General features: G+C 48.1%; 1 protein-coding gene across 4 annotated transcripts in view; it reads right to left on the minus strand.

The window, feature by feature from the left end:
* The window catches only part of GARNL3 (GTPase activating Rap/RanGAP domain like 3), a 129,717-nt gene extending 104,747 nt beyond the window's left edge, over positions 1-24,970 (minus strand). For 2 of the 4 annotated variants that reach the window (XM_066256152.1, XM_066256150.1), the window contains exons 1-2: positions 24,715-24,970; positions 9,268-9,465 (exon numbers count right to left, since the gene is read on the minus strand). In XM_066256152.1, the coding sequence (XP_066112249.1) occupies positions 9,268-9,465; positions 24,715-24,806 (290 nt within the window). In that variant the 5' untranslated portion in view covers positions 24,807-24,970. The remainder of the gene's footprint in view (positions 1-9,267; positions 9,466-24,714) is intronic. The other 2 variants (XM_066256151.1, XM_066256153.1) reach the window with 2 other exon arrangements.
* Between the last annotated feature and the right edge of the window lie 1,518 nt (positions 24,971-26,488).

Here is a 26,488-nt window from a genome sequence, read left to right on the forward strand (position 1 = left end):
CATCTTTATTTTTTCTTGATAAACATATTGATAAACTTGCTTTCCAAAGTGAGTACAGCAGGTCCTTAAATAAAGTCATTTTGTTCAATGTTTCATTACAATTTCTAATTGATTTGCAGGAGTAATTTATATATTCTGAATATCAACCTTTTTTGTTGTTGTTGTTAACAAATGGCAGATGGTTTCCCCAGAGAGTGGTTTTTCTCTTGTAAACTGTTTTCCTGGTATCTTTAATCATGTGAAAATTTAAAAATTCAAATGTAGATCTTTTCAGTCTTTTCTTTTAAATGGTCTTTGTTTTTCTGACTTAAATCCTTTGCTATTATGATGTCAAAAGATGGTCTCCTTGCAAAAATTTTAAAGTTTCATTACTCCTTGCAAAAGTTTTAAAGTTTGCTTAATACATTTTCATCTAAATATATAAATGCTCAGTTCTCACCCAAACCTCCTCAAGTCAGAATCTTCAGGAGTGGGACCTAAGCACCTGGAGTTTTTCTTTTTTTTTTTTCATTTTTCTGAAGCTGGAAACAGGGAGAGACAGTCAGACAGACTCCCGCATGCGCCAGACCGGGATCCACCCGGCACGCCCACCAGGGGCGATGCTCTGCCCACCAGGGGGCGATGCTTTGCCCATCCTGGGCGTCGCCATGTTGAGACCAGAGCCACTCTAGCGCCTGAGGCAGAGGCCACAGAGCCATCCCCAGCGCCCAGGCCATCTTTGCTCCAATGGAGCCTTGGCTGTGGGAGGGGAAGAGAGAGACAGAGAGGAAAGCGTGGCGGAGGGGTGGAGAAGCAAATGGGCGCTTCTCCTGTGTGCCCTGGCCAGAAATCGAACCCGGGTCCTCCGCACGCTAGGCTGACGCTCTACCGCTGAGCCAACCGGCCAGCGCAGCACCTGGAGTTTTAATGCAAATAAATTGCAAAGGTGATTCTCAGACATTCTGGCAGACCTGCTCTCCCCCCACCGGGTGCCTACAGAAGCATCTCCTCTAGGAAGCCCAGGAAAGCTTCTCATCCGTCTCCCCCACTGGCTCATCCTTCCTTTTTTCTGTTCCTGAGTTTGAAGTGCTCCCTAAGGTCTGTCCTTTGAAGGATATATCTATTCTGATAGCATCAATATTACTGACAAGTCTCAGATAGACCCCTTTGGGTTTAATTATGTTCAGTTACCTTCCTAATTCTTCCAGAAGCACCAGCACTTCACTATGGGTTTTCCAAAACTCATCCAATAACTGGCTTTCTCATTTCCGTTGGTGCACGATTAGGTTCACAATCTCCAAGCTACGGCGTCACCTTGGACCTCTCCGTCTTTCAAGCTCTGCCATCAGGCATCAAATGCCATCAGCGACCACCGCCCACGTTCAGCAGCCCAGTCCTCAGTGTCACAGCTCCTCACTGCTTCACACCCAGATCCTTTTTTTTATTTTTTCATTGATTTGAGGCAGGGGAGAGAAAGAGAGAGAGAAGCATCAACTCACTGTTCCACTTAGTTGTTTCATTTAGTTGTGCTTCTCTGACCGGGCATCAAAGCCGTGACCTCAGCGTGTTGGTATAATGCTTTATTCACTGAGCCACCTGGCCAGGACCACATCTAGACTCTTACATAGCCTTGTCAGTCTTCTTGCCTCCTTATCATAGGACCTGATGGTGAAAGAGACTTTCAGGTCCAGAAACCAGGTCCAGAAACTTAACAATCCTCTGGTGTCCACCCTGACATCTGTGAATGTGTATTCTCTATCAGATACTTGAAAAATATCTCTCTAGTCTCCACTCACATGCTATCAGCGGTGACAAACACAGTGTGTCTCAAAGCCCTCCATTCTTCCTGGTAAAGAGTACTTTCCTATTGGAGTTGAAATCCATCACACCCTAATTCTCACCAGCAGGTCCTACATCCTCACCCTTTCATTTTTTCTTTACTCCTCCACCAGCATTTACACACCCTCAGCCCCCACCCAGGCTGCCGGCCTCAGCCCTCCAGCTACTGCCTTTCTCTCTTCCTTCAGCTTGCTAAGCTCCTTCTCGTCTTAGGACCCAGAGTGCTCTTCCAGACTCCTTCTTCTTCCAGACCCACCCCCATTCCCAGACCAGAAATTACAAAGAGAGTATTGGATTAACAACTGCCTCCCCCATTAGAATATAAGCTCCACAGAAGTAACCAGTAAGGTGCCCTACTGGTTTTGTCCACTGCAAAATTCTTAGCACCTAACACAATACTAGGTACAGAGTTAGCTCTTAATGGGATTTTGTTGAAGGATGGATGGGTGGATGGGTGGATTGATAAATGGATTGATGGATAGACTGATGGATGGATTGATGGGTGGATGGATGGATAAAAGGTAGCCAGTGCTTTGGTACCACATAAAACAAGTAAAGATCACTTCTACATGAAAGCTCTTCAAATGAATATCTGAGTAGAATCATCATGTCCTCTAGGGTTTTTCTTCTTTACAGGGAACAAGAAGGATACAAGAGGTTGGAGGCGAGCTACACTGTACAGGTGCCTAGAGAAGAGGTGGGACGAGCGCACAATCTACTTTGTAACTTCCTCCAGGACAGGCCTGGAGAGGCACCCATGTGCTCACACTTCTACCGTTGGCCGCTGCATATTCACTAAATCTGTTTTGAGCAGACACAGAAATACTGTACATGTTGCCCCAGGTTTATCTCCAAAATCATTTCAGAGGTTCAGACAATGCCAGTAACATGAGCAAACAAAGAAATGCTGTAGGAGCCATCACAATAAACAAGTTATGACACAATTCACTAGCTATTAGTTCACGATGAGGCTTTCCTTTCCTATGTCTAGTAATTGGTGCCTTTCAGTAAATAGGTAATACAATTAAGTGCAACTTGTTGACATTGTAACATTAAAAAGTGAATCGGTAGCAAGTGTCAAACTCATCCAACTGTATACTTAAGATCCTTGTAATTTACTGCATGTAAATTATAGTTCAACAAAATATTATATTAAAATGTCATACAGAAAAAATGTAGAACTCTGACCTTAAACTTAAGTAGAGTACTATCTATATGTATACAGAAATTATAGGGACATAGTGTTGCCTGATATTTACTTAGCCTGGTCTAACCTATCACTAATTCACTGCCTGATCTTAGCCAAGAAACAGCTCCTTCATGGGCCATAAGACCTACAGTTGGAAAATGGGGCTTAATTATTAAATTAATTCAACAAATACTAATACCCATAGTAACTTTCTCATAGAGCTCTGGGTTTTAAAGAAAAAATACATATGAAGCACTTAGTACGGTGTCTAGTTTGAGCACAATAACTATTTGATTAAATAGAGGTTATGCATCCATACCTCTCATTAGGAAGATGTGTGCGCGCTTAAAGATCAACACAAACAGAATAAAAGGTTCTTTGTGGAAAGTTAGGAGCAAGCGAGAATCTGCCATAATCAAAAATTGTTCACATTTTAGGAACATAGCTGTTTCCTCTTCCCTGTTAGGTTCTACGATGGAGGCCTGTGAATTAAAGTGACAAAAGAATGACTAACAGGAGAAAAGGCACAGAAATTTTATTTTTAATTTTATATGCACAGGGCTCCATAGAAAAGCAAACTCAAAGAAGCAGTTAGACTTGGAGGGCTTAGCTACCATTTTAACAAACAGTGGTAAATTGTGGAGAAGAGACTAGACAAAAAGAAAGGGGGCCTTGGGCCTCCAGGCACGGCAAATAATAGGAAGGTAGGTACATGGGGAAAGGCTAGGAGGGTTACTTGGTAAGCATTGTGCACGGAGTCTCACCTGGGCGCCTTCTCTGTCTCTGCTGGTACTGCTGTTCTCTTCCTGGTACAGGAGAGGGGAGGGGCAGGCACCTTTACAATAGGGCATTTCTGTCCTGCTTTTAGGCAGATAGGGGGAGGGCAGAGATGTCTTCCTGTGTCTGCTTTTTCACCATTGTCTCCGGTCCAAAATAACCCTTTGGCCAAAGCAGCATATTTTCCGGTGGCTTATTCTGATCCCCTTCATAGTCAATACCAATATGTGAAGAATTCTTATTCTCAAACATGAAAATAAATACTTATGGAACTGACCGAATTTCACCCGGAGGTAACAGAGGAGAGGGGGAAGGCCCAGGCTACGTTTCCAGGGATCTGTATTGTGTAATAGTTTTCTGGACCAGGTTAGAGCCACCCTAAGCTTATCTGGGCTGTTCTCCTCCAGGCACATTCAGAGCTCGAAGGAGAAGAAAAACATTTTGCCCTGCTTTTGAGGTTGAACTATATTTTTCAAAGATTTTTTTGAAGTTTTTACTTCACTGAGCTATTCTGATTCTGAGATCATCTAAGAAAATGAGACTATGAAACCATGGGTGTGGAAGAGTGGTGAGAGAGAGGGAAGGGGATACTCTTTAAAGAAAGCAAAACAATAAATGAACCAAACATATAGAAATATAGGAGGCAAAAGTCTTTGAGCTAAGAACATCTATCCTAGAGGAAATGACAAGAAAACAACCAGCCTGCTTCCACGACAAAAACGTGATTTATAAAAATGAGTGTTGGCTAGGCGCTGGCTGGTTGGCTCAGTGGTGGAGCGTCGGCCTGGCGTGTAGGAGTCCCGGGTTCGATTCCCGGCCAGGGCACATAGGAGAAGCGCCCATCTGCTTCTCCACCCCTCCCCCTCTCCTTCCTCTCTGTCTCTCTCTGGCTCCTTGGCCTCTGCCCCAGGCGCTAGAGTGGCTCTGGTCACGACAGAGTGATGCCCCGATGGGCCGAGCATCGCCCCCTGGTGGGCGTGTCGGGTGGATCCCGGTCGGGCGCATGCGGGAGTCTGTCGGACTGCCTCCCCGTTTCCAGCTTCAGAAAAATACAAAAAAAAAAAAAGAGTGTTGGCTAAAGTGAAGTTAGGGTACGAGAGCCTAAACTATTTCCTTTTGTTTCTTAAAGGCCATGGTTAAAAGAGTAACGATGTCTGGTCTATTTATAGTGTGCCCTCATGGTGTTCTGTACTGTACTTTGAGATGAGGTGAGCACCAAAAATGGGTTGCTGGCCCATGAGGACGGTAAAATTTGAAAGAATAGAAAATTTGAATCATCACAGGAATACAATTCTTAGTAACGGCATAACCTCCTTGAGGAAAAATGATTGCTTTTAGCAGATATCCCTCCAAGGGATGCTGAACTCGGTGGTGAGTAGGGCACCTGCGGCTTCTGTTCCCAGCAAAGGACCAGGATGTCCCAGCACAGCGAGCCCATACCCCTCCCACACGATCTGTGACTCCACATCATCCTTCCTTGGATGGCGAAGATGCACAATCCTCTCCCTTCAATCAGCGCTCCCCCCCACCCGACCTCTCTGTTCCTACACCTCTGTGCTGACAACCTGCCAGACAAAATCTTCAACTTGGCTCTTTCCCTTCAACTGCAAACTCAGACTTCCAACTGCCGGACGTAGATCTATGGACACCCTGGCAGCCCTGAAAGACAACCTGGTCCACAGCACACTCACTGCTACTGCTGCACGCACATCTCAGCCAGCAGAACAGCCATCTCTTTCCTAGTCACTCAAGTACCAAATCCAGTGTCATCTGTCTTCTCTCACATCCAACATCTAATCTGTGTCCAGGCCCTGTTACTGCTTCCTGCACAATGTTGCTTTCAAAAGTTGTAGGTTTGTATCTGTGTTTGTACTCCATCCTTTGAAGAGAGGACACCCGTGTGCCTGGTTCGAGACTGGAAGGCTGTGCAGGGCAGGGCCCTCCCTCTCCGGTCCTCTCCGCCCTGTCCTCCTCTCCCCTCCAGCAACCTGGATCCTTTACTGCGTAGCTCCCGGAGAAGGAAGGAAGCTTCTACTCCTATGTCAAGGTCCATTTCACATTACTGTCTCCAAAATACTTTCCTAAGTACCCTCTGTCTCCAAAGACGTAACTGGACCCCCCATGCTTATGACAACCTTTATGTAATGATCTTTGTCTTTTCCTATCTTGGATTCTGTGCTGTCTCATCTCAGGGCCCTCTTATTAATGGCAAGACCAACCATTCAGTTGTCCAAGTCAAACTCTAGACTCACCTTCTACGTCCTACCACCCATAAAGTTACTAGGTACACTCTAATCTTCCTCTTAAATATTTCTGAAGTCAATCTCATTGCTCTTGCTGACTAACTCTTACCTGTCCACTGTAATAGGTCCCTCTGCCACCAGCCTCATCATACTGCAATCTAGCTGCTGCTGATGCCCGTTATTCATCCAATGGGCAAATCTGATCATGCAAGAAGCAGAGCAAACTTCCTAGTAGGGTAGTTAAGCCCTCCCACTCCCACTCCCCAGTGAATTGACTTATATCTATCTTCCCAGGCTCACTGCTCACCACTCCCCAAGGAGCACTGGCCAAAACAGACTATTCATGGGCCCCTTAACATCCGAAGTGCTTTAATGCTGCTGGCCTTTGTACATATGTCTAGGAAGGTCTCCCTGACCTCTGCCTGGTAAACTTCCTATCCTTCAAGTATTCCCTTCACTGGGAAATCTTCCTAGACTGCTCTAGGTAACAGTAGTTTCTTAGTCCCCCACCAAGTCTGGAAGGAGATGCTTTCTTTGCATCCCCAGGGCCTAGCACAAGGCTCAGGACAACACAAATGTGCTCAGTAAATTGTTTAATAGATACCAGTAGCCTTTCCTGGCAAAGAATAGATCTTTGTATTATCACAGTACTAGCACAAGGCCCAACTTTGTGCTTGGTCAACTTTGTTGGTGTCCAGTACGGTGCTGCTAGTTCATCATTGGACAGTGCCACAACACCCTGTGGTCACTGACATCCCATAAACACTTTGCTCCCGACTGCAGGGCTGAGCACAGTGAGTTTAGGATGTGGGCACTGGAGCCAGAAAGACCAAGGTTCAAATCCCTGCTGTCACTTAAAAGCTCTGCATCCTAGGCAAGTCTCTTAACCCTCCCGGACTCCAGCTTCCTTATATGAAAAATGAAGCTAACAGTAGCTAACTCAGTGGGTTTTTTATGTTAAGACTAACACATTTAGTATGTTTGCACAAGTGTCTAATATGCAAACAATCAATAAATATTTGTTGAATGAATTAATTAATGAGTGAGTGACCCACAAAATGGCACTTCTTAAAGATACATCTTTCTAGCATGTTTTCCAGAGAACCTAACATCTGGCTCTTACAAGAATCAGTTTAAAGCCCTTGGCTAGCCCGGCCCTCAACATCCCTACAGCTTTGCTAGCCCTGCAGCTGCCAATCACCAGGGCTAGGTCCCACCCCTACCAGATTCACCAATAGGACCCAGAAGGCAACACGTTGGGCTGCTTCCCCTGCTTCTCATAGGCTGCGCCACAGTTCTGCCCAACCCCCTGATCGCATCATCCGCGCGAGGTATTGTGGGGCTGGTAGTCTAGAGAAGAGGCGGTCTACCGGACCACAATGAAAACTGTAACTCCGCCTCGTCCTCTGAAGAAGGGAGTGGCTCTTCTCCCCACCCACCTTTGGTAGATGGAGCCCTGGCGTCCCTTCCCTCCCTTGTGGCGCACCAAGAATACCCAGGTCACCAGTGGCCCTCCCCCAAAACAGTAACATTTTGCTCAGAAAATTAAGTATTCACTGAAATTTGAGATTTCAGTTTCAAATCAAGGAATCATTCAATTCCCATATTCTTATAAATGGACCTAAGGGGCCATTTGTGGAAGGTATGGTGGTAGCTCTGAAAAGTCAGCCATGACTCCAGACTTCCCCTAGTATTTCTGAAGACTCTAGGACAGAACTAGCAATTATAAATTTATCCAAACTTTGTGAACCTTGTCTATTTCAAACTGCATTATCTTAACATCATAAAAACTACCAATGGCTCCCCATTGTCCAAGATATAAAGTTCAGACCTTTTAGCTAGTCATATAAGGTGCTTCGTAACTATTTTGTATTGATTTACGTGTGGTCACATTTTTCTAAAGCAGCCTTTCTCAACATTGGCTGCACACGAGAATCACCCCAGAGCTATATAAAATATGGGTATTCATGTCCCACAGAATAGACGGCAGACTCCTGGAGGGATGTGCAGGCTGCCATGTGTTTTTAAAGCTCCCAGGGTGATTCTCACGGGCAGCCGGGGCTGAGAGCCGCTGATTTAATGCCTTATCAACACTGCTGGAAATACTTTCATGGATCCGAGCCTCCGCTCTGCCGTTTCCTCTGTTTCAAGGGGCCTTCTTCACCCTCTCCTGCCTGGGGAGCTCATCCTGCCTGGCCAAGCTCAGCTGCTACCCCTGTGTCCCCTGACCTCTGGCAGAGTACTTCCTCCTCCAGTGGTGCATACGTTTCTTTTAGCAGCACTGGAGTTACTTGATTACTTGTATCTCCCCAGAAAGGCTTGAAGTTTCTTAAGAAGAGTCCTGAAGAGTCCTCTGTTACTCACTCCACAGCCACTGAATCAGAACCTCTGGGCATGGGCCTCAGGCATAAGTTGTTTCTTAAGCCCCACAGGCGAATCTGGTCCATGCCCCTTGCGAGAAATTAGCTTCCCCAAAGCACTGGGTACTGTAAGCATCGAAAAATATTTGTTGCACTGAACTGATGAAGCATCTCATTTGTTTTTAGGTCAATCATGTCGTGGCACCCAGTTGCCTCTGATTCCCCTGGAGAGCTAAGCACTCTGTCTTGTACTACCTTCTTCAACCATTTACTCATTCATTCAACCAACAAATATTATTGCACACCATAGCAAAACCCTGGGGAGTCCAGAGAAAACAGGAAAATAGTTACCACCCTGTGGGACTGAGACTCTATTAACATATTCGTTATAGTGTACTTATTATTACAACTTCCTATCATATTGGATTCCCCCCCCCTAGATACTACTTGATATTCAAGGGTAAGGAAATCTTATTCCCTTATATCCTCAGTATGTTGCTGGCACATAGAAGGCACCTTGTAAATGTTTACTGAATCAAAGCAATATGTTTCATAGACCTTATCACAAATTAGCTAGCATTTATTTGTGCGGTTATTTGATTAATGATTATCTGTCCTATGAGCTATAAATCTCCTGAAGACAGGAAGTACATATATTTTGCTCATCATGGCTGACACAGGGTCTGGCTGAGAAGGTAGGTGCTCAAAGAATATTGCATGACTAAGACCTTTCAGAACAAAATGAAATCTCCCAACCCCAGACCCACTCCTTCAGTCTCCCTCTCCTCTCCTCAAAGGTACTTTTCTTCCTGAGCATTAAGGGATTTCATGGTACAATAAGCATGAGCCCAAACAGTTGATGTCTCTTTTACTTACTTACAGGTTGACCTGGGACTCTACTTCCGGGTCTTTTGTTGGCCACGTCTGAAGGGGCTGGATGCCAAATGAGAGAGACGACTTCGCTTTCCACAGCAGGGTTTGTGCGGCCTGACCCCCGCAGGAGCCCTTTGTCAGTGGGTCCATCGGGGGGCCTGGAGGCGGAGGCGCGGTGCTGAAGCAGAGGGAGTTGGGAAAGGCACTGAGAACAGAGGAGAGCGACAGGCCAGTCACTGGCCAATGCTAGCACCACTGCCCAGAGGCCAGCCCCACCACTAAGTTAGGAACGGGAAGCCATGGCGCTCCCAACCCAGTGTCCCACTAATGCCACTTGTGCCCTTACTGCACCAAGTGACGCCTGAGCATGCTAAGGCGGGGAAGACGCTGTCCAAATCCTATCATGTCCCTCAGCAATAAGTGAAGTCACCCACACTGGCAGGCCAGTGGGGTCTCAGGTCAAAGGAGATCGGTGAGCATTTAAACCACCATAGACTTACCTAGGAAAAGGCAACATCCATTCAGTAAGGGACAGCTATGTCTAGAGTGCTTTGGCGGAATAATTAGTGGTGGGAGCTCATGGCCATCACTGTATTAGTCGAGGGGAGCTTAGGCTATCTCCTAATTTCCAATTAAAATTTCCAAGAAAAGCCATAAAAGGACTAACGCTGTCAACAACACTGTAGAAAAAGAGGCCCAAATCCACATTTCAAGAGGAACGGCATAGCGTCAGTAAGCAGGGGATGCTCACTGAACTAACATAGACTGGTCGTGGGAGTAAGTTGAGAGATGCATCCTGAAGCCTGCCTGCTCCTTTCCCATGGCCCACTGTGGAAGGTGGGCGGGTGGCTCTGCGGTGGGGGCCGCTGTGTTAGGGAAGTACAGGCACCCTGCTCCTTCTGATCGGAATGACCGCTGAGCCAATGAGCAGCATTCTTCACTCTCTTCTCCCTCATGTGACAGACATGCACACAAAACCCCGTGACTTGGAAATGGAAAAATAAAAAGCATCCTTAGAGCCCTGGCCAGTTTGCTCAGCAGTAGAGCATCGGCCTGGCGTGCGAAAGACCCAGGTTCTATTCCCGGCCAGGGCACACAACGAGAAGCACCCATCTGCTTCTCTACCCCTCCCCCTCTCCTTCCTCTCTATCTCTCTCTTCTCCTCCTGCAGCCAAGGCTCCACTGAAGCAAAGTTGGCCCAGCTGCTGAGGATGGCTCCATGGCCTGCCTCAGGCACTAGAATGGCTCTGGTTGCAATGGAGCAACGCCCCAGATGGGCAGAGCATCGCCCCCTAGTGGACTTGCCAGGTGGATCCTGGTCAGGCACATGCGGGAGTCTGTTTCTGCCTCCCCGCTTCTCACCTCAGAAAAATACAAAAAAAAAACACAAAAAACAAAAAAAACAAAAAACATCCTTAGATAACACTTTGGTCAAAAGAGTCTCTTTATAATGTCTTCTTTTTAAAATTTATTTATATTTTTTACTAAATTTATTGCAGTGACATGGGTTAATAAAGTCATATAGATTTCAGGTGTGCAGTTCTATTATACATCATCTATATATTGTATTGTGTTCCTCATCTCAAGCTACCTTCCAACACCACACACCCCCTTACCCTTCTCCTCCCCCTTTCCCTCTGGCAATAACCTTACTGTTGTCTGTATCTGAGTTTGGGGGTTTTTCTTGCTTAATCCCTTTACCTTTCCATCCAGCCCGTATCCCTCTTCCCCTCTGACAGCTTACCTTCTTTTAGTTTATTTTAATCTCAAATACTAAGATTATTTCATTGTCTTAGCATGCTATTTTATAGCCCTTTGATCTTTAAATTTTATTTAAAAAATGCTTAAATGCCTGTTCTTTTAAACCCTACTTATCTTTTTGCCACACTTTACCCTTAGTTTCTGAGTTTTTTTATACTTTCATCTAATTCTTTTTTTTTTTTTTTTCTGAAGCTAGAAAGACGGGGAGAGACAGTCAGACAGACTCCCGCATGTGCCCGACCGGGATCCACCCGGCACGCCCACCAGGGGGCAATGCTCTGCCCACCAGGGGGCGATGCTCTTCCCCTCCGGGGCGTTGCTCTGTCGCGACCAGAGCCACTCCAGTGCCTGGGGCAGAGGCCAAGGAGCCATCCCCAGTGCCCGGGCCATCTTTGCTCCAATGGAGCCTCGGCTGCGGAAGGGGAAGAGAGAGAGAGAGAGAGGAAGGAGAGGGGGAGGGGTGGAGAAGCAGATGGGCACTTCCCCTGTGTGCCCTGGCCGGGAATCGAACCCAGGACCTCTGCACGCCAGGCCGACGCTCTACCACTGAGCCAACCGGCCAGGGCCTCATCTAATTCTTTAGCTTCATTTTCTAACTGTTCAGATTCTGTCTCACCACTGTTCATTTTAATCCTTTTACTCATTTCTGTTATCTCTCCGAGTCTGAACTTTCTAATTTAAAAAACACACATTCCTCTAATCTTCTGACATTTTACCTTTATCGTCTCAGTGTTTAAACTATTCAGCAGCTGGAGAACTGGGAAGATGGCAGAGTGAGCTCTGCCCATGGGAATAAGCAGAAACAGCCCCAAACTGGCCAAAGTCCGTGCTGTAACCCTGAAGATCTGTGTACACAGCGAAGCAAGCATCACGTTCTAGCTCTAACCTAAGGCGAGGGAATGAGCACAAACGTGCTCGAGGCCTGACTGCCCGGGCTGAGGGATGGACGCTGGGCATGCGGGCAGGACTGGGCAGGAGCAGCTTCTCCTGTTTCTTCTCACTGCCCCGTTTTCTAATCTGGAGGGGTGGCCTAACCTGAGAAAGGCTGAAGAAGATAAGAAAAAGTGTTCCTTAGCCGTTTGAACCTCCTGAACGGTATTAACTAAAAGCATATTTGACCCTACGAAAAGGAGGCCCCCGAGTTGGGAATCACCCCAAGCCTGGCCCTCTTCAGAGAGACCTGTTTGCCCTGAAATGGGGGGAGTGAGAGCTGAAAACTCAAGGGAAGTCCTGCCATGGGGCCCCCCTACCACAGGCACAGGGGACCCCGTGGATGGGAGGGCAAGCCTGGGGAGAGGGTAAACACAGATGGCACGTTCCCACAACCCCAGCACCCTGCCCACCTCCCAAGAAGCACCATGGCCAGAGCTCCAGCCCAGGTCCCGGGAGACTCAACAGAGGGGCAAGGCGAATCTCCCCGTTACTAACAGGCAAACACAGAGCCCACAGAGCTGCTTCAGTTCAAAGGGGAGCGTGCAGGAATCAACCAGCACAGGACCTATGAAATCAGGTTTGCAAAGGCAGATGAAGAGCACAGAGAAGATTTGTAACAGGGATCAGATGAACAATGTAATAGCTCTGTTTGTTCAAGAAAATAAAGAACAAAAACTCTCTTAGAACAAAAGATCAAATAATACAAGATAGACTTCCCAGGGCTCTAGGGTAAAAGCGCCAGAACGCGGCAGGGGAAAGGCTGATCACATACAGTGTGGGGGTGTTTTCTAGGAGGGGAGGGGCCGAGGAGAGGAAGTCAGGGCGTGGGGAGTGAATTTCTTAGGTCAGGCACTAGACGCTAGACAGGGGACAGCCCTCAGAAGCCGAGTTTACAGCTTCCTCCCTTGTGCTGTGAGTCCCAAGCCCTCAGTGTGCCTTGAGTGTGAGCGTTGAGTCTAAATGGATGGCGGCAGTGAGGAATGTGGCCTGCTTCCAAGTCAGCCCTCTGCTGATGGCCACGAGGAAGCAACAGGGGTCATCGAGAGCTCCAGAGGGGGCCCAGCAGCTGAGGTGGCCCGGCCAGGCCTGTTGAGGCCCAGTGACGCAGTGAGAAACAGATCACGGGAGGACACAGCCGCGGCACACGTGCTGCCTCAGATGCGGGACGGGAGGCTCCTGAATGCAGCAAAGTGGCATAAAAGACAATGAGGTCTCAGTTCTGGCCCGTTCAACATGGCTGGTGTCTCCTGCAGTGCAAGCAGCATGGAGTTTCAGCCCTAAGTCCATGAGGAATAAGGGGAACTTCTGGAAGCCACACCTTTTCCCCTGTATTTTTGATCTTGTACATTATTCCTTTCTCAGACTGGTGGCTGAAAACTACCCTAAACCAAAGCTAATCATCGTTCTTGTCTACCTTTAAACCAAGATCAGCTTTCAGGGTCTGAGCTAGATCAGCGGCCAAGGGAGCAGTCATCCCCTGCAGAGCGGGGGGGCAGTTGGATGGCAGATTCCCTCTGTCCCCAAACCTACGCTGCCCCTCCCACTCAGCCACTTCTTGTCCCATATGCCTCCCTCCTCCATAGCACTCAGCACAACTGAAGTCACCCTGGATATGTGTTTTCCTGCTGGTACACTGTCTGCCCTTGTCTACTAGAATGTTAGCTCACTGAGGGCAGGAACCCAACTGTCTTGTTCGCGGTGTATCCCCAGGGCCTAGCACACAGAAGTGCTTAATAAATATCTGTTGAATGGATAAGTGACCATGTGAATGCAAAAAACATGAGGAAAAGAGTCATTTGGAGTAGGGAGACTAACCCAGGCTGTTCTGGCCTTTCTTGAATGAGGTCACTGGTGGCTTCAGGTAGACCTGTGGGACCTGCTCAATGTCTGCCAACCTCTGACTGGCAGACGCTTGGTGAGGACTGTGACGAGTGCACGGAGCAGACGCTCCATCTGCAGAACGCCACCGCAGGCCTGCTCAGCGGCAATGATGCCAGAAAGTACTTCACGGCTGGCAGCCCTGCTGAAGATCCTTTTCTCTCTGGCCCTGAAATGTCAGACAGGCATTTATGTCCTAACTTCCACCTGAGCTAAAACTAGGGAATCACTACCCCTGACAGTTGGAAAGTCTACTTCAAGTGCCCGCCAGGAGCTTGGTTTCCTGTTCTCAGCCCCCCGCCCACTACAGCAGCACACCACTGTCAGGAACCTTCTCTGGTATGCCACCAACTTTCCATCCACATGTCTAATTTATTTTTGCTACACTGAAGAAAGAGGCCGTTGTGGCAGACGACTCGCTCGGTCCCCATTTCAGTGCCATTCAGCGTGCAAACACTGGACAGCCAGAACACAAAGGCCCTAACCTCCTTTGCAGTTCAAGGTTGTGGCCGCAATGCAGACCACACAGATGAGATGCGCTCAGAGAGACTATGACTTGGAATGGAGGCAGGCGCATTGAGCAACAGCATCCAGGGCATCCCCTGCTTCTGCAGGTCACAGCAGAGGTGCTGTGGTTCCGGAGGCAGAAGCTCCTGGGTTCTGCCGCTCTCTGAAGCAGCAGTGGCAGCTTTGGGGCTCAAAGCAGAGTCGGGGGTGTGGTTCTGCAGTGTGCTACAGTGGCTGCAGCTTCAGGACTGGTCAGTGTCTCATTAAGAAGCGGCAGCTTTCCTGATCACACAGAACACAGTGGTTCCGGGGGCTCAGAGCAGTTCCTGGGAGCTCAGACTAGAGTCTGCTGTCCAACCCTGCGGCCAACTCTGTGAGCACTTCATTCCCCATATCACTATTAAATCTCGTCTGCTCAGAGGAGGCAGAGTGGATTCTGTTGTAGCCAACAGATTCCAGACTGACAGTCACAGTGATGCCTGTCAGATTAGATTTGAGCCTGCCAGTCCCTGCAGCACTGTGCAGAGAGGAGAGCAGGGCGCAACTCCCTTCTGCTGGCTGCAACAGTGTGACCTCCAGGGGGCAATGGACAGGCTGAGTGCATGTATGGGTACACATGGGGATGCCGCCATGTGAGTGTAAAAGGGAGCTCACTCAAAGCACGAAGCATTTCTGCTCAAACAGCAAGGTGGTGCAGAAGGGCCACCAAAGAATAGCACACTGATTGCAGATGCCGCTAAGGTCGCTGCCACGCTGGACTAGCGACCATGATCACTCTTAAGGACCTGCTTGGCGTTGCTTTGAGTCTTTTCAAATGTGCCACCAAAAATTGTTGTGTCGACGCTTACGTGTTGCTGAAAACAAAAAAAGGCGAGAAACACTAGCCTACCCTATAGATGCTTTAATCTCTCCAGTAATAACGAATTGACTGCATCTTGAAGTCAGCCATGCTACCCTGGGGAGCATGGACCGCTGGAGTGGACTCTGGCGTGCTGAGTCCATGCCGTTCCGGTATCCCTCGTGCCCACTGCGAGTCTAGGTTGAGCCCCAGCCATACGCAGAGAGGGCCTGATTCCTTGTTCATGACACCTTTACAAATGTGGGAAGACAGCTATGATATCCTCTGTGACTTTTCCTTTTTCAAGTAAAAAGATTTCCCCTACTGAAATCTTTTCTCTTTACTGGGTCATTCCCATCAGATATAACCATCTTGACAAACTAAAAGCAAAAAAACAAAACAAAAAAACCCAAAACAAAATCAAGTCAAACAAATTTTCAGCTCCCATCCCCTCCACCCCTGCAAAGAGCTGACAGTGTCCACCATTCTCAGTTCCTCACCTTTCACTATCACTGGAAGCCAGTCCAGGGAGACCCATCGCACTCTCCCTAAGAAACGGCTCTTGCCAAAGGTCGCCGGTGACCACAGGATGCTGAACCCAATGGCCGACTCTTAGTTCTTCCTATTGTTTGACCTATCAGCAACATTTGACTTAAAAAAATCATTCCCTCTCTGTTTTTTAACTATTTGTACTAATTTCCCCAAATAAAAGTTTTTTTAATGACATCATGTATCCAATGACATAATGGTTTCACATTTACGTCTCAAAGTATAAATTTACTTGGGATTGATATGACCACTTAACCAAAGTTCATCAAATCACTGTCATTCTTCCTGACTCACAAAGTTTATTTATTGATTCCCATTTACCTTTCCCTATTTCACTGTGATTCACAGTCACATTAAAGGACAAGACAGAAAACTTGTTGCATTCTTCAAACAGCGTCTATACCTGCATTGTCCAATAAGGTAGCTACAAGTCACATTTGACTTCTGAACACTTAACACGTGACCAGTCTGAATTGAAGTGCTCTAAGTATAAAATACACACCAGATCAGACAGTACAGAAAAAAAGGTAAATTACCTTAATTCTTTTTAATATGGATCCTAGCTCTAGAGACCACCGGACGTGTGGTTCATATTTGTCCACACCCTCCCCTCCCCATTTTCTTATATCACTTGTCAGACTTCATCTCTGTTCAGACCTTCAGCTCTAGAAACCAGACAACCAAACGTAATTTCTCATATTAACCTTCCAAAGCAAAACTAATTTGACTATTGTCTTCCTCCAAGAAAGGAGGCTGGTTTGTATTAACTTAAACTCTTAGTGAATAATAAAAGATGTTTTTCCTCCTTCTTATAGGAGAACAGACATAATATGAAAATTAACTTTCCATTGTTGGCCCTAAGAGCCCATTATGTCAGCCAATACACGGCAGCTCCTAATAGCCCTTCCCAGGAAGTCTGCTGTTTTTCCAAAAGGAAACTGACACAGCAGACTAATCTGTGCTCAAATACTTGTGGCCCAACACAAACAAACAAACAAAAAAACAATGAATGAAGAATAAAGACTATGAAAACAGCTCACAGTAAAATACTAGTTTACAAAACTACCTGAAAAAATGTGTAACCTGGGTGGGGGGGGGGGAGAAATCTAAGAATCTATGAGTTGGGAGGAACAGAAGGAAGAAGAAAAGAAGGCAACAAATGCATAATGGATAATTGTTCTTTTCTGATCCTCTCTTGGCCTGGAAAACCATATTCAGGAATAAGAAAGCATTTGTCTTGGCATCAAATCTGCTCTCACAAGACGTGGGTGATATGCACTACTAATAAGGAAGCCACTATGTAGGAAGCAATGTTTGAGAAAGAAGAAAATACGTTGTTTTCTATTAGTAATTCACAATCTTCTGTCTCTGTAGGGCTCTGCACCCACTGTGGCTAAACATAGTAAGCATAATTTAACCACTCAACTAAAGTAGTCTTTTATGATGAGAACTTAAAAAAAACACCCTAGAAATCCCAATTCAGTGACTCAGGTGGCATCTGGGTATCTATTCTGGAAATTATCCCAGATATAATGGCTCTTTTTTTTTTTTTTGGTCAACCCAGTATCCATCCCCCTTCCAGTAATAGTACTGTGAGTTTTCCTTTGGACAATCCATATCTCTTGGTCTCTTGTGGATGGAAGTGCTCTAACCCCTCAGTTCTGGGTTGGGTACATGAAACAGGCCCAGCCAATTAGCATGATTTACCCGTCTGGCCAAAATGACTGGTTAAGGAACGAGCACAGAACCCAAGAGATCCAGTGGATGTTAAGCTGGAGACACGTTCCAGGACCTAAGAAGCCCTAGCGTTCTGTTGGGAGTATACTTTGGTAGAAAGTAAGCCTGGAATAGTTCACTTTCTTTGCCTCCACGAGGAAAGACCTTAGATAAAAAGGAAGCCAACTCAGAAAAGAAGAAAGACTACTGATGACATTATTTGAGCACCTGGATCTATCCTTCCCCACAGCGTGGTCTACCCCAGCATTTTGCAATTGCATGAATCAATGATTCTCCTTGGCCTGTCATTTTTAGCTTTCAGTAATCTTTTTTAAAAACTTAGCAACTGGTAAAGCACTAATGAGAATAGGTGCCAGTGAGCTACCAGTGCTGCTTGTGGCTGAAGAACTGGTCAGGGGTGATTACAACTGGGTAGCCAGGAGGAAGAGCCATTTGACTTTGGCATGTGCACCCTGCACTCCAAGCCTCCACCTTCAGCTGGAATCGGAACCACAGGCACCACTACAAAAGCAGAATCATGAGAGAAGGGTGACAAGTGTAATGAGGTAAGCTTCGACTTGAGGATTAGGGAAAGATAAGAGAGCTGCCCAGCATTCACAAGGCTTGCCTTAGGACTTTCGACATACGTATATGCCCTCAGACACAAAACACAGAAGTTGGATGACCAGCTGCAAGGGTTGTTGTAGAAAAGATTCCTGCATTACTGTAATGGAGTGGTTTTCAAAGTATGTCCCAGGGTCTGTGGTACTGGTATTACTTGTGAGCTTGTTATAAATACAGTTCATAGACCACCCTGACATGGTGAGTCTGTGGAGGTGAAGCCCAGGGGAGCATTTTCAGCAGCTCTCCCAGTGGTTCTCATGTATGTTAGGACTGAGGACCATGGTCTCAGACTCGAGAGCACTGGTTCTCACAGTTTCCTGAGCCCCACCCCCAGAGACACGGATTGGGTAGCTCTGGGTTTGAGCTTGAGAATGGGCATTTCTAACAGATTTCCAGATAATGCTGATGCTGCTGGCCCAGATACCACACTCTGTGAACCACGGTCTAAGAGGGTGACTTCAGTGATGTCTAAAGTCCCATGCAGGGGAGAGAGTCTTTGATTTGGCTTGCAAAGGTCATTCTACTAATCTGTAACCCTCTTAATGCTGTGGCTCACACGTGTCGGCTCCATGAAGGGCTGCAGCTAAAATGGCCCCGCTCAGCTACAGGAGAGTAACTGAAAATAACTCAAGTTCATTACCTGTATTTCTGAATCACCACAATGTCACAAAAGATGACAGATATATTTATTGAAATATATCTCTTTTTTTTTTAAGTTAGAGGAGGGGAGATAGACAGATTCCTACATGCATCCTGATCAGTATCCACCCAGCAATCCCCATTTGGGGCCAATACTTGGACCAACCAAGCTATTCTCAGCATCCAGGGCCAATGCTCGGCCGAGCTGAGCCACTGGCTGCAAGACTGGAAGAGAGACAGAAGGGGAGAGGGAGGGGAAGAGAAGCAGATAGTTGCTTCTCTTGTGTGCCCTGACCGGGGATCAAACCCGGGATGTCCGCAACTGGCCAGGGTGAAATATGTCTTAAAGCAACAAAAACAACAGGAAGATCTGTTGGCATCCCTCATACAAAGCAGGTGTTTTTTATACCTCTCACTTCTAAATCACCCCCTAAACGTTTCTTTCCAGTCAGACCTAGCCGGCACCCTCTGTACCTATTGTCCTTCTCCTCAATCCGTCCCTTCCTATATCTGCAGCTCAAGAATGTGAAAAGGCAAGGCAGGACCTTGTTCTGAGGGCAGAAGAGGAAGAAAAATTGAATGGGCAAAGTTAGAATTTTAATAAAGCAAGGGAAGGGGAAGGCAGAGAACTTTCATATAGATGTTAATCATTTCTATCTGTAAAAGCTACCATTTAGTGTGCTTTGTGCCAGACACTGTTTTTTGGCACTTCGCATAAATCAGCTCATTTAAAGCTCACATCAATATTGTGAGGCAAGCGTTACTGTCATTTTTCAAATGAGTTTCCCAAGGCTGAGAGGGGTTAAGCAACTTGTCCAAGGCCACATGTAACAGTGAAAGAGCAGAAACTTGACCCCCGGTCTGTCTCATTCCAAAGCCCTCGTTCTTGAACACTATCTGATCGCCTTCCTACAAAATTAGGACACATACACATCTAGGGCAAGTGGTTTAACAGCATACGCACCTCCAGATTCCCTAGCCGGTCTTTCTCACTGCTACCTGCCTGGATGCCTACCCCATGGGCCACTCCTTGCTTCTTTATGTTCATTATGTGCTACATCTGCCCACCAGTTTTCAGAGCTGCTGGGGCATATTTAGCAAAGACAGTTGCCATCCTAAAAGTAATGCCTCTTTTCCCTGATGTCCACAAGATGATTGTGTAAATATAATTAAACCAGATTCTGAAAGGCCCCAGAAACGAAGCATTTAAACCTGTCCAGTAGGAAATGGAAAGTGAGGACTCTGGAATGAAGGAGGCTGACTTGGCAACACGCCCACAAATGAGGAGAGGCTCTTGGCCCTGGTGCCGGTCAGATTCACCTGCAGAGCTTTCTGAACTCCCACACACCCATTACTGCCTGGCCTTTCTGGAACAACAGGCGCAGGGTGGGCACCCCCACACTGTACGGTGAGGAGGTTTCACAGGCAATTTGGCTTCTGTTGGCCCTAAGAGCCTACCATGTCTGTCCAACAAAAGTTAGCTCTTAATAGTCTCAACTAAGACAATCTTTGCCTGACCAGGTGGTGACGCAGTGGATAGAGCATTGGACTGGGACGCAGAGGACCCAGGTTCGAAACCCTAAGGTTGCCGGCTTCAGTGCGAGCTCACCAGCTTGAGTACGGGGTCGCTGGCTTGAGTATGGGATCATAGATATGACCCCATGGTTGCTGGTTTGAGTCCAAAGGTCGCTGGCTTGAGCTAGCTGTATCCACACACACCCCACCCTAGTCAAGGCACACATGAGAAAGCAATCAATGAACAACTAAGGAGCTGCAATGAAGAATTGATGCTTCTTATCTCTCTCCCTTCCTGTCTGTTCCTATCTGCCCCTCCCTCTTACTCTGTCTCTGTCAAAAAACAAAAAAATAAAAGTTAGACAATTTTGATTAATAGATTAAACAGGGATTCTATTTAAAAATAGAAATTATAGATGGACACTGATATGCTTTCAGTTAGAGAAGTCTTTTCTAATTAAGCACAAACAGGAAGAATAAAAAGATCTGACTATATTTAAGAACAGATAGTAAAAACTTTTTTTTTTTTTTGGTATTTTTCTGAAATTGGAAACGGGGAGGCAGTCAGACAGACTCCCGCATGCGCCCGACTGGGATCCACCTGGCATGCCCACCAGGGGGTGATGCTCCACGCCATCTGGGGCGTTGCTCTGTTGCAACCAGAGCCATTCTAGTGCCTGAGGCAGAGGCCATAGAGCCATCCTCAGCGGCCGGGGCCCACTTTGCTCCAATGGAGCCTTGGCTGCGGGAGGGGAAGAGAGAGACAGAGAGGAAGGAGGGGGGAGGGGTGGAGAAACAGATGGGCACTTCTCCTGTGTGCCCTGGCAGGGAATTGAACCCGGGACACCTGCACGCCAGGCCGACGCTCTACCACTGAGCCAACTGGCCAGGGCCCTAGTAAAAACTTTATTAAGAAATACCATAAACAAAGTTAAAAGGCAAATAATAAACTGCAAGAAATATCTGACCAAAAAGGTAATTCACTCAACAAATAAAAAGTGCTCTAATTCACTAAGGAAAAAAATAAACATTCTAAAGGAAAAATAGACAAAATGCATGTATATATTTTATTAAAAAGAAATGCAAATTATAAGTAAATATGAGAAAATTTTCACCTCCACACTAAACAAAAAAATTAAAACTAGTCACAGCTTTGGCAAATATTTATAAATAATAATGCCTCACATGAGATGAGTAAAAACAGGCACATTTATAAGTTCTTGGGAGAACTATGAATGGCCAAACTATCCAGTGGGCAATTTGGCATTATGCCAAATGTTTATTTTCTTGGATTCAAGAATCCTCATAGTTTCTTCCTTTCTTTTTATTTTAAAGTGAGCGGAGGGGGGATAGAGAGAGAGACTCCCACATGCACCCCAACCAGGATCCACCTGATGCTTGGACCAAGCAATCTATCCTCAGCACCTGGGACTAATGCTCAAACCAATCCAGCCACTGGCTCTTGGAGAGGAAGAGAAAGAGAAGAAGGAGGGAGGGAAGAGAATCAGATGGTCGCTTCTCATGTGTGCCCTGATGGGGGATAGACGACGGGTCGTCCACATACTGGCCTGATGCTCTATCCACTGAGCCAACTGGGCAGGGCCTCATCATTTCCATAAATTTATCTTAAGGAAATGATTACCTCTTCATACACAGGCTTATGTACATGGATTCAATGTGTCTTATTAAGAGTGAAAAACTGGCAATAAACTGTATGTACTGTAATAAACGATGAGTTGAAGAAATTGTCCTCCAACAAACTATTTTTGTCATCAGAAAAGTGGTATGCATTATTTCTAAGGTTTATATAATAATATCATGGAGTGTTAGAGAAAAAATATTCTGGAGGCCAAGAAATCAGTCTCTCAGGTGTGAGGATAAAGGAGGGGGTGAGAGAAGTGAGAATTCAGAGGAAGAAAAAATATTTTCTATTTAGTGCTGTCCAATATTGTAAACATTAGTCATGTGTGGTTATTTAAATTTAAGTTAAATTTAAATAAAATTTAAAATTAACTTTCTTAGTTGCATTAGCCATATTTCAAGTGCTCAACAGCCAGAGGTGACTAGTGTCTATGCCAGTGGTAGTCAACCTGGTCCCTACCAGCTTTGGTCCCAATCTGGTTACAGCTTTCATGGTGGGCGGTAGCGGAGCAACCAAAGTATAAACAAAAGATAGATTTAACTATAGTAAGTTGTTTTATAAAGATTTATTCTGCCAAATTTAGCGAAAATCCAACATAAAGTACTTGGTAAGTAATTATTATTATATGCTTTAACTTGCTGTCACTCTGCTTTATAAATTTTATAAAGTAAAGTTACTTCCCTACTTTATAAATCACCATTACTGTGGAACTGGTGGGTGGTTAGAAAATTTTACTACTAACAGAGATACAAAAGTGGGCGGTAGGAATAAAAAGGTTGACTACCCCTGATCTACGCTATCAGACAGCAGAGGTTATAGAATCACTTGAAAGCTCTATTGGGGCCCTGGCCTGTGGCTCAATGGGTAGAGCACCAGCTGGCATATGGGCACCCCGGGTTTGATTCCTGGACAGGGCATACAGGAGAAGTGTCCATCTGCTTCACCCCCTAACCCCTTCTCTCTCTCTTCACCTCTCACAGCCAATGGCTTGATTGGTTTGAGCATGCCCCATGGAGCTGAGGATAGCTCCCTAGGAGCACATCAGCCTCAGACACTAAAAATAGCTCTGTACTGGAGCACTGGCCCCCAGACAGGGTTCCCGGTGGATCCCAGTCAGGGCACATGTGGGTGGGAGTCTGCCTCACTATGTACCCTCCTCTTATCTAAAAAAATAATTCTACTGGACAGTGCTGATGGAAACATTCTTTCTCATGCCAGAGTTCAGCCTGGAACCAGCTTTGGGCTCATTTTTTCAGCCTCATCTCTTGGTACACTTTCTCTCATCCCCATGTTCCAGCAACAAGACTGTAAGCACCACAAGAGTGTATTTGTCTGGTTTTCCCAGTAGCGGGGGGGATGTATTACCCAGATAACTGCACACCATGGAAGAGCAGATATGTGCACAGATAGTTGATACAGCACAGAACTCAGCCTGGGCTTCAGGGAAGTGTTCCCAAAGGAGAAGGGGTAGGAATTATCTGACAGGTAAAAGACTATTCTAAGTAGAGAAAGGACATATGAGTAAAGGCACAGATGAGGAAAAAACACAACATGAGAAGAATTACCAGCTAGTCAGGCATTTAATCAATTCAACACATAGTAAATGTCTGCGATGGGCCAGGCCTGAGTCAGGTTCTGGGGGACAGAGCCGTAACACGAGGACAGCCATGGTCCCTATTCTCACGATGCTTCTACTCTCGCCTAGGGCTGTGGGAGCACCAAGGGTCAGGCAAGGCATGCCAGGACCTTATACCTCATATCAAGGATCCTGGTATGTTTTTTAGCCTAACAATTGAATCTTCTTTTTGGCTTCAGTGAGGATCAGAGTCCTACCTCCTATTTTTCTCCTTGTCCCCTACCCCAGTCCCCATAAACTGCTGTGGGAGATAGAGCTGCTGCTGGTGGCAGGCAGGAGGTGGGCAGGGGTGGCGGCGGTTAGGCAGCAGAGGGACAGAACTGACAGTTTTCATAAGACCCCTCCAGCGGCCAGTGAGGATGTGGATTGGAGAGGAGAAAGAATAAAGACGTGAAGTCTAGTGGGGAGGCTGCTGGAGTCATCTAGAAGAAGCGAGGGGCGGGGCAGGGCTGAAAAATGGCAGGGCCAACTTTAGCGATGTTGGAGCGGGAGAAGGCACTCCGAGTTAAGAAAATGCTCTCTGATGAGAACGAGTCTGGTAAAGCAGAGGGAGCGCCGCCAAGCCCGGCGGGGGAGGGCGTGTCTGTGGGGCAAGGTTCCAGGGAGGAGGAACGAAATGTCTCAGGAGAGTTCCCCAGGCCGCCGGCCGGGGGCCAGGAGGGGCCCGGGCACCCGGGACGGAGGAGAGAAGGCGGCAGGTCAGAGGGGCACGTGCCAGGATGGGCGGGGCCGTGAGACAGCAGGTGTGCGCGACCCTCGGAGCGAGGGTGGGGTGGGGGCTGCAGCGGGCCTGGGTCTTAGGGCAGAGGGAGACCCCCCCCCCCCATGGACTTTAGCGGGGCTATTTCACGACCTTGTCCTTGACCAATTTACGAGGCGAACAGGGCGCATTCTCCACAGCCTGAAATCCGCCTGGAGCCACGGCTTTGCTCCGGGCCTGCCACAGAACCGACACTTTGCCGGAGCCTCGTTTAGGCTGGATTCCCGACGCTCGCTAGGTGCTCCTCCGGGGCGACCCCTTAATCGCACCGGCCGCTCAGGCGGCCCAGACCCCCGCAACCCCCGGCCGCTCCGCCAGGCTCCCCGCCGGATACCCTCAACCCCGCAGCGACCCCACCCCGCGCCGCTGCCCCCGGAGCCCTCGGTTTCCTCCTACCGAAACCCCCGACCCCCCACGTGGCCAGCTCCTCGCTCCCGCCCCTCCCGGCCGCGGTACCTGGGGCTCTCGAAGCTGCACCCCCTGCGCCGCAGCGCCGCCCTCTTCTGCCGCAGGAGCGCAGCGGCCTCCCCACCCAGCTCCGGCTCCATCGCCCCGGGCGGGGACCGCGGGCTCGGGCGCACTCGGGTGGGCTCGGGCGTCGGCGGGGCTCGGCTCCCGCGCCGCAGCCCACGCCCCGCCCCGCGCGCCTCCGTGGCTGAGGCCCCGCCCCTGCCCCGCCCGGAACTTCAGCCAAGCTCCCTTCTTGCCCCTCAGCCGGGTCCAGAGCCGCCCCGAACCTCGGCCGCTCCCGCCGCTTGCCCCTCAGAGGGGGCTAGGTTCCTCCCGGTTCTCCCCACCTCCTCCCATGAACTTCAGCCCAGTCCACGCGCCTCAGCTGGTTCCCGGGCCCCACCCCGTACCCTCCCCGCACCCCAGCCACGCCCACCCTGCGCCGGCCCGCTCGGTTCCCGGTTCCCGGTTCCCGAGCCGGCTCTCCACACCTCTGCTTGGCCTGCCGGAAAGCCCACTCGGTCCTCTCTGTAAGTAAGGGCCACGGCCCGGCCCCGCCCCTCGCTCTCCCTGAGCCTCGGCACTGGCTCCGGCCCCGCCCACTTACCCCTCCACTACTGAGCTCGCGCGCGACCCCCACCCTCACCCCTCGGTTCGGCTCCCTGGCGCGTTGCTCCTCCACATCGCATTACCCTCTGCCCCTTCTCCTCTGGAGGCCGCCCTTCCCCGTGTCTCGCCCACGGGCACGACCCCACCTTTTCTCTTCAGAGTCCCCACACTGAGGGGCTCACTCTAACGGCCCTCCTCAACCCTGCGGGGGACAGGGCTCTGCCCTCAGCCCCGCCCCCACAGGCCTCGCCCGCATCTGGCCCCGCCCACCCGTTCATCTCTGCGGGTGTCAGGGCCCTGGCTCCCTGTGTGCAGTGGGTACCAGGCCACCTTCGAGGCTAAAAAGGCATTCCACCGCACAGTCTATGTTAGTTCAAGGGTCTCTTCACTCACCCAAAGGAGGTAGTGCTGTCTGCTGGTGGTCGTTTGTGGCGTCTGATGCAGTGAGCCCGAGGAGCTGGATCTTTGCAGGCTACCAATCTTGGGTTCAAGTCTTGACTGCATCACTCTTGACTCGTGTGATAACCACCATACCCCTCTTTCCTCCTCAAGTCAAATGTGTTGGTCTTAGAGCCCTTGGGCATTACACTGGGGCCCAGGGCACAACCCTATCTTGGTAAAGCTGGAGGTCACTGTGCCATCTCAATTGTGAAGGAGGTGAACTAGGGTCCCTCAGTTGGCAGAGCCTGTCTGGACTAGGGAGGTGAGGTCATGCTGGCCTGGACCTGGGATGGTGACACAGTAGAGCCTGAGAAGTGTGTGTGTTTGTGTGGGGGGGCATGAGCTTGAAGAATCAGCCACTGTAGCTTTGGAAGGCACTAGCTGGGAAACAGGCAGGCAGGGCCAGGGGCTCCCATGATCAACTTAGATCATTGTCCCTCTGGTGCATTCTGTCTCAACTTGCTTTCCCAGGAATCCTTTGCTTGCTGCACCCTCCCACAGAGAAGCCAGGCCGGAGAGAGAATGAAGGGGAGAGGGATAGAGGTGTAGGGGACCTTCCATTTCTCCTTCTGGCCCCCAGACTCCACTTTGGTCCTCCCCTCAGTTTTCCAGGAGACAACCCTTCTAAGCCTCCTCACCTTGTAAGACAGTCCGTTTTCTCTTAAGCACACTAGAGTGGACTTCTGGCTTTTGCTTAACATCATCAATTTGCTCTGACACATCTTTTCAG

Source organism: Saccopteryx bilineata, chromosome 2 (genome assembly GCF_036850765.1).
Source record: "Saccopteryx bilineata isolate mSacBil1 chromosome 2, mSacBil1_pri_phased_curated, whole genome shotgun sequence".
NCBI lineage: Eukaryota > Metazoa > Chordata > Mammalia > Chiroptera > Emballonuridae > Saccopteryx > Saccopteryx bilineata.